Source organism: Parus major, chromosome 2 (assembly GCF_001522545.3).
Source record: "Parus major isolate Abel chromosome 2, Parus_major1.1, whole genome shotgun sequence".
Classification (NCBI taxonomy): domain Eukaryota; kingdom Metazoa; phylum Chordata; class Aves; order Passeriformes; family Paridae; genus Parus; species Parus major.
Genome location: NC_031769.1, coordinates 149,845,053 through 149,853,446, shown reverse-complemented (window position 1 = coordinate 149,853,446; position 8,394 = coordinate 149,845,053). Strand labels below are relative to the sequence as shown.

Genomic DNA, 8,394 nt, shown 5'->3' with positions numbered 1-8,394 from the left:
GGCTGTGGGGAGGTGTGAGGGCTGCTGAGGCTGTGGCTGAGCATGCTGAAGTAGAGGGGCCAGAGGTGCAGGAGTAGGAGGGTCAGGGGTTTGAGGCTCACCTGGTTTTCAGCAGGAGCAGTAGGAGAAGGTGTGTGGAGGAGTGTGTGAGAGAAAGACGCTCTGGGTCGGTTTTTATGCTGGTCCTGGAGGGGCGGGACAGCCTTGGGGCATTTTTTAGGCAGCAGCTCTTTGCTGGCCCAGCCTGGTGAGTCCTGAGGTGGAGAGTGTTTTCCTTCCTGATGTTCTGCAGTTTCATGTCCTTCCCTTGAGGCAGTGTCCTTCTGACCTTGGCAGCACCTCTTAATTGCAAGGATTAGAGACCAGTGTGTGGTTGTTGATGGCGCGTGTCAGGCCACGTAGAAGATTCAGCCAAAGCTGAGGAGAACTCTGGTGTCACCCAAGGTCATTCCATGGCATACTGAGAATATGTCACATTTGCATTTTTTCCTCCTGCCTGAAAGAACTCCCAGCTCTCTCATCTTCTCCCCGTTTTAAGGACAGTCCAGACCAAAACTCTGTGGGCCCTGTCATTTAAGACCTTCTCAGGCCACCACACTGGACACCTGGACTTGCCTGGTTTGTTGAGGATCATGCAGTACTCACCTCCAAAAACCCCGGACAACTTCCAAATCCTCTTTCTGACAATCAGACATTGCCCAGAGAAGTGATCTCGCTCCTTGACACTCAGCCCAAGTAAAGATCCGGAAGACCACATCCAAATCCTTACAGACAAGAGGAACACCAAGACACCCTCTGAGCATGACCAATGGTAAAGGAGATGTCTCCAGTCAGGCTTTGACAGCTGGGAAAATTGCATGGAGAGAGGGAATGGGGTGGAAGGGGCAACACTGGATACTTGGAACAGCTGCAAAGCCCAGACCGGCTGGTGAGGGCTGAGAGAGTCTGGGGGCAACTCTTCACAAAACGCCACAAAGTGAAAAAACGCCAAGCCAATGCCACAGGGTGGCTTCAGTAATGACACCTCAGTTCCCCAAAACTTGGGTCAAGTCTTCATCCTGCACGCACAACACCAGAATTTGGTCTCTAAAATGCACACTTAAAGGCTGCCACCAAGGGGAGATGGACACAGGCTCAAGAGAAAGATGTGAAACCTTGGAATTCCACAAAGAAATACCAGAATAATGGCAGAAAAGGAAAGAGGAGGTTGTTGACCAACCGCTAGTAATTAATGCTTATTTGCTAAGAGGAACATAATACTAAGACTCAAAGGATATAAGTTACAAAACCTTATGGCTTGAATGCGGAATAAATGAATTGACGTCACAGACCCGCCGGACAAAAAAAGGGATGGGCCCTGTTTGTTGTTTATTTCTTAGAATTCTGGGTGAGGTCAATAAATACATTCTAAATGACAGATTAAGTTGTCATGTAAATTTAGGAGATGCAAATGGACCATAACACTGTAACAAGCCTGAACAGCCTCGTGTTTCCCAGATCCTCTCCCCTGATCCCACTGAGGACAAAAGGCCAAGAGCTCTCTTTCATACATCAGGAAACACTCGCAGGAACCAGGATCTTACCAAGTTATTGCAGAGTGACCTCCCCAGGACATCAGTAGCTCCCTCAGCATTCCTGGGATCAACACAATGAGTGATGGACTTCCAGTAGCACTGAAGAGGGGCCCAGACTCCACAAGGCACCCACAAACCACAGCACACGAGTGCCACAAAATGACCTCACTGATGACATTGCAAATCTCCAGGGCTCTGGTTTCATATTCAGCCTGCCCTCACACACATTGAACAATCAAATCCTCCCAAATACCAACTCATGAAAGCTGCCGCCAAGGTCAGCTGGACATGGCCTCAAGAGCTGGACATGGAATTGCAGAATTGCATGAAGGAAAACACTCCCCACCTCATGACTCACCAGGCTGGGCTAAGCAAAAGCTGCTGCCTAAAAATGCCCCAAGGCAATGGGACAAGGTTGTCCCACCCATCCAGAACCAGCATAAAAGCCGGCCCAGAGCCTCTCTCCCTCACACACTTCTCCTCACACCTTCTCTTCCTGCTCCTGCTGACAACAAGGTGAGTCTCAAACCCCTGACCCTCCTGCTCCTGCACCCCTGGGCCCTCTATTCCAGCATGCTCAGCCACAGCCTCAGCAGCCCTCACACCTCCCCACAGCCCCACAACAGCCTCCACACTCCCTCACCCTCCTGAACCACCAACCCTTGCATCCCTCACCCCTGCCCTGCCTCACCCCCTCTCTTCCAGGACCCTCCACACCACACCCATGGCCTGCAACAACATCTGCCGTCCCTGCGGACCCACCCCGCTGGCCAACAGCTGCAACGAGCCCTGTGCCCTGCAATGCCAGGATTCCCGTGTTGTTATCCAGCCTTCCCCTGTGCTGGTCACCCTGCCAGGACCCATCATGACCTCCTTCCCCCAGAACACCGCTGTTGGATCCACCTCCTCGGCTGCCGTGGGCACTGAACTCAGTGTGCAGGGACAGCCCATCTCTGGTGGATTTGGTGGATTTGGTGGCTTTGGCTACGGCCTTGGCTATGGCCGTGGATTTGGCTACGGGCTGGGCTGTGGCTATGGGCTGGGAGGCCTGGGCTGCTATGGCAGAAGGGGTGGCTACATCTGCTAAGGGCCCTTGGCAGCAACCCTGACACCAACCCTCAGCTCCCTGGAACACATCTCAGGCATTGAGGACTCCTCTCTGGTCCAAGGCTCTCAGATGGACTCAGCGCTTCCAGCTCCTGCTCTCAGGGCACCAAGCAAGGCAGCAGACAGGGGTCAAGCCCAGGCTGCCCTGCAATCATGGCCCATCTGCCTCCTGCTCTTCTCCCACTCCGTGTTCTGCATGGATTCTTTGGTTCTGTCCAGCTCCCTCTGGACAAACACGTTCTCCCAAGCCGGAGATCTTCGGGCAGCTCTGCTGGGCTGCTCCCATTGCAGGGCAGGAAGTTCTTGATGCTCTGGCCAAAGCTTCTCAATGGTTGGACTTTGGCTGATGGTCACCCTGATCACAACCCGGACCAACTCCCTTCTGCTGCTCCTGAGTTTTCACTCTTCTACCTCAATAAAGTTTTCTTGCATCACAACCTCAGATGACTCCTCCTTTTTTTCTCCGAAGCTTCTTATAGTCTCGCCCAGCACTAAGCCAGGGTTGTAGAGGCCAGTGGGGTGGGTGAAAAAGTGTACCAAGACCACTCTTAGGTGTTATTTCTGGAGTTCCTCTACTCACTGCCACACTTTGCTCTTCCAGTGCATTATTGGACAAGCCCTTCAGCTATTGAAACACAAAGCTGGATACACTAATGCAGGTCTGTCCTTGCCTCTGGAACAAACCCCTCCTGGGTGGTGTGTTTAATTTTTCTGGAGACATGTTGGTTGGTGCTGCCTGTCATCGTCTTCCAGGACTATCTCCAGCTCTGGTTGGGCAGGTCCGTGTCTTCCTTGTTTTCAGGTCCCAGAGCTGAACACACATCCCCAGTCTCACCAGGGTGGAACAGAGGAGAAGGATCCCCCCTCGCCTGCTGCTGGAGATAAGCCCAGGACACAGGGGGTTTCTGTTTGGTGTTTGTTAACATGGCAGGGCATGTCCAACACTTCATCCATCACCACCCCATCCTCCTTGGGCTCAATCCCCTCATCACCCAGCCTTTATCCTGCATGTTTGGGATTTCTGCAATCCAGGTGCAGTAGATTCTGCCTCTCTGATCTGCTCTGATGATATTGGAGAACTCTGTTAATCTCTGGGTTACTGGGAGTAAGGAAGACAGGATTGGTGGAGGATATCCAGAGCATGGTCTCAAGGATGGAGGGTGAAGGTTTGGGACAGGCATTGTCCGTGACATTGGGGCATTTTTCAGGCTAGCTGCTCTTGCCTGGCACAGCCTGGTGAGTCATGAGGTTGGGAACATTTTTCTTCCCACAGCTCTGCAATTCCATATCCTGCTCTTCAGGCTGTGCCCATTTTACCTTGGCAGCAGCTCTGACGAGTTAGTATTCATTCCAGCATTGGTGGACGAGGAAAGAGGTGCCAGTATCCTGTACCTGGTCTTCTGCAGGTCCTTTGTTCCTGTACCAGACAGCATCCTCGTCTCTGACCTGGAGAGATGTGGATATTGGTTGGACTATTTGGTGGCTAAGGAGTGGATGGGATGGTCTCACTCAAAGAGTTGTGGTCAATGGCTCCATGTCCCTGTGTAGAGAGCGGGGATGAGTGGTGGCCATTCAAGACTCATGTTGGGATTATTATAATTTTGCATCATTGTCAGAAATCTGGGTACTGGGATTTAGTGGGATGATCAGCAAAACCAGGGACCATTCCAAGCTGAGTAGTGTGGTTGGTTATCTGTAGGGAAGTGATGGCACTCAGAGGGGCTGGAACAGGTTGGGGATGTTGGATATTGTCATTCTCATGAAGCCGATGAAGGCCAAGTGCAAGGTCCTGAATCTGGTTTAGAGCAATGGCAAACACGGCTGTAGATTGGACGATAAGTGGATTGAGAGCAGCCCAGAGGAGAAAGACTTGGGGTGTTGGTGTATGAAGAAGCAGACATGCCCCACCACATGAATGAGCTGACCAGAAAAAACCCGCGTCCTGGGGGCATGCCCATGGCACGGGCAGAAAGTGATGGGGGCATGCCCATGGCACGGGCAGAAAGTGATGGGGGCGATTCTGCCCCTCTGCTCTGGTCAGGGTAGACTGGAGTTGTGTGTTCAATTCTGGGACCTGAAAATAAGGGAGACACGAAGAAGCTCAAGTGAATCTGTAAATGGGCCTGGAAGATTATGAGGGTCTGGAGCAACTGAAGCCCAGACAAAATGAAGACACTGCCCATGAGTTGCTTGTACCATAATCAAGGATAGACATGCATTAATGTATCCAGACCTGTGATTAAACAACAGAAGTTCTTCTCTGTGATGCAAACAAAGTGTGCCAGTCTTTCCTAGGGAGTAGTGGAACTCCAGAACGAAGTCCAAGAGAGGTGTTGGTGCAATTTGCACCCTCCACAAATGGCTTGAGAACACATGGATTTGTGCCAAGTGTGGTTGGCAAACCTTTGTCAGAAAGAAGTTGAAGGAGACATCTCAGGTTGCAAGGCAAAAGAATTTTATTGAGGCAAAAGAACAGTGAGAGGTCATGAACAGCCACCAGAAGGGAACTGGCCTGAGGTGCAAGTAGGACAACCATCAGCCAAGGTCCCTTGATTGCAGTAGGTTTTTCCAGAGCACCAAGAACTTCCTGCCCCACAGTGAGAGCAGCTCACTGGAGTGCCCAATGGTCCCTGGCTTGGGAGAAGGGGTTTGCAGCAGAGGGAAATGGACAGAGCTAAAGAGGCCAAGCAGAGCAGGGAGTAGGAGAAGAGCAGGAGGCAGATGGGCCATGATTGCAGGCAGCCTGGGCTGGTCACTCCCCGGCTGCCTTGATTGGTGCCCGAAGAGCAGGAGCTGGAAGAACTGAGTCCATCTGAGAGCCTTGGAGCAGAGAGGTGTCCTCAATGCCTGAGATGTGTTCCAGGGAGCTGGTGGTTGGTGTCAGGGTTGCTGCTGAGGGCCCTTAGCAGATGTAGCCACCCCTTCTGCCATAGCAGCCCAGGCCTCCCAGCCCATAGCCACAGCCCAGCCCGTAGCCAAATCCACGGCCATAGCCAAAGCCACCAAATCCACCAAATCCACCAGAGATGGGCTGTCCCTGGGCATTGAGTTCGCTACCAACGGCAGCTGAGGAGGTGGATCCGACGGCGGTGTTCTGGGGGAAGGAGGTCATGATGGGTCCTGGCAGGGTGACCAGCACAGGAGAAGGGTTGATGATAACACGGGAATCCTGGCATTGCAGGGCACAGGGCTCGTTGCAGCTGTTGGCCAGCGGGGTGGGTCCACAGGGACGGCAGGAGTCGTAGCAGGCCATGGGTGTGGTGTGGAGGGTCCCTGGAAGAGAGGGGAGTGAGGCAGGGCAGGGGTGTGGGGCATGAGGGTTGGTGGTTCAGGAGGGTGAGGGAGTGTGGAGGCTGTTGTGTGGCTGTGGAGAGGTGTGAGGGCTGCTCAGGCTGGGGCCGAGCATGTTGGCAGGGAGAGGCCAGGGGAGTAGGAGCAGGAGGGTCAGGGGTTTGAAGCTCACCTGGTTGTCAGCAGTAGGAGAAGGCGTGAGGAGAAGTGTGTGAGAGAGAGAGGCTCTGGGCCGGCTTTTATGCTGGTTCTGGAGGGGCGGGACAGCCTTGTCCCATGGCCTTGGGGCATTTTGGAGTCAGCATCTCTTTGCTCACCCAGCCTTGTTAGTCATGAGGTGGGGAGTGTTTTGTTTCCAGCGACTCTTCAACTCCATGTCCTTCACTTGGGGCTGTTTCCATTTGACCTTGGCGACGGCTTTTAATTGCAAGAATTAGTGACCATTATCTTGTTGGTGATAGCACGTGTCAGGACACGTGGAAGCTTCAACAAAAGCTTTGGAGAACTCGGAAGTCATCACTGATGTCATTCTATGGCATATTGACAGTATGTTCCTTGTGCATCCTTACCTCCTGCCTGAAAGAACTCCCAGCTCTCTCAGATTCTTGTTTTAAAGATTCTCCTGTCCTGTCAGTGTCATGGTCTCCCTGCACTGCTCTTGGTGAACTATATCCATCTCGTTCCACTGTGGAGTCACACCAGTGGTGGGTGAAAGGATGGACACTGCCCTCAACCCACTTGTATTTCTTTTCCTAATCCCGTCCTCATAACTGCTGGAGTTTTTTACAGCAAAAGGCATATGGAAAAAGGTTGGATTAATCAATGGATGAGGAGTTGTTCTCCTCAGATGTCTTGTTCTCCTTATCCTTCACCACTTTTCCATTTCATGGGTCAGCCAGAACCTGGCACTGTGACCCCACACTGTGATGTTGCTGGGCATGGAGTAGCAAAATTCCGAAATTATGTGCCCCCAGCATGACAGGGGATTGAAGAGGAGCTCACTGACCCTCCTCTATTAATAACTGGTTTTTGCAAACAGAAACACAAAATTAAGATTATAGGATAAAATTATGAAGTCTGATGGCTTGAATGCAGAATGCTTAAATTGATATCACAGACCAGCCACAACAATAAATGGGTTGGACCAGGTTTGTTCTTTGTTATTAGATTTCTGAATTTGGTGTAGAAATATACTTTAAATGGGAGTTTATACTGTTGTATGAATTTGAGAAATCCAAACAAACCAGAACACTGGAACAAGTTGAGCCTGAACAGCCTCACATTTCCCAGATCCTCACTCTTCATCCCCTCCAAGACACAAGGCCAAGAGCTCTCTTTAACCCAAGTACTAAAACCTTGCCAAGTTATTGCAGAGTGACCTCCCCAGGACATCAGCAGCTCCCTCAGCATTCCTGGGTGACACAACAACTGATGGACATGCAGTGGCACAGAAGAGAGTCCCAGTCATCACAAGGCACCTGCAAACCGCAGCACAGGAGAGCCACAAAATGACCTCGCTGATGACATCGTAGTTCCCCAGTGCTCTGCTTATTTATTCACTCCTCCCTGACACACACTGAACAATCAAATTCTCCCAAATACCAACTCATGAAAGCTGCTGCCAAGGTCAGATGGACACGGCCTCAAGGGCAGGACATGGAAATGCAGAAGATCAGAGAGGAAAACAATTCCTGGCTGATGACTTCATTTGAGCCTGGGCTAGGAAAGAGTGGCTGATCAATGCCCCAAGGCAATAGGACAAGACTGTTCCCACCCATCCAGAATCAGCATAAAAGCCAGCCCAGAGCCTCTCTTCCTCACACACTCCTCCTCACGCCTTCTCCTACTGCTCCTGCTGACAACAAGGTGAGCCTCAAATCCCTGACCCTCCTGCTCCTGCACCCCTGGGCCCTCACTTCCAGCATGCTCAGCCCCAGCCTCAGCAGCCCTCACACCTCCCCACAGCCCCACAACAGCCTCCACACTCCCTCTCTGTCCTGTAACACTGCCCCTTGCACCCCCACACCCCTGCCCAGCCTCACTTCCCTCTTTTCCAGGGACCCTCCACACCACACCCATGGCCTGCTACGACTCCTGCCGTCCCTGTGGACCCACCCCGCTGGCCAACAGCTGCAACGAGCCCTGTGCCCTGCAATGCCAGGACTCCCACGTTGTCATCAACCCTTCCCCTGTGCTGATCACCCTGCCAGGACCAATCATGACCTCCTTCCCTCAGAACACCGCTGTTGGATCCACCTCCTCGGCTGCCGTGGGCACTGAACTCAGTGTGCAGGGACAGCCCATCTCTGGTGGATTTGGTGGATTTGGTGGCTTTGGTGGCTTTGGCTATGGTCGTGGATTTGGCTACGGGCTGGGAGGCCTGGGCTGCTATGGCAGAAGGGGTGGCTACATCTGCTAAGGG

General features: G+C 52.3%; 3 protein-coding genes across 3 annotated transcripts; 2 read left to right on the top strand and 1 right to left on the bottom strand.

The window, feature by feature from the left end:
- The first annotated feature begins 2,287 nt into the window (after positions 1-2,287).
- Positions 2,288-5,326, top strand: LOC107200709 (feather keratin B-4-like). Its single transcript, XM_033512491.1, has one exon. It carries the CDS (start codon positions 2,299-2,301, stop codon positions 2,659-2,661), a length of 363 nt encoding a protein of 120 aa, XP_033368382.1. The 5' UTR covers positions 2,288-2,298; the 3' UTR covers positions 2,662-5,326.
- A 230-nt stretch (positions 5,327-5,556) lies between these two features.
- LOC107200710 (feather beta keratin-like) lies at positions 5,557-5,950 on the bottom strand. Its single transcript, XM_015619547.3, has one exon. The coding sequence runs from the start codon at positions 5,932-5,934 to the stop codon at positions 5,584-5,586; it is 351 nt and encodes a 116-aa protein (XP_015475033.1). The 5' UTR covers positions 5,935-5,950; the 3' UTR covers positions 5,557-5,583.
- A 2,083-nt stretch (positions 5,951-8,033) lies between these two features.
- On the top strand, positions 8,034-8,391 carry LOC107200711 (feather beta keratin-like). The gene has a single exon (XM_033519725.1). It carries the CDS (start codon positions 8,050-8,052, stop codon positions 8,389-8,391), a length of 342 nt encoding a protein of 113 aa, XP_033375616.1. The 5' UTR covers positions 8,034-8,049.
- The last annotated feature ends 3 nt before the right edge of the window (positions 8,392-8,394 follow it).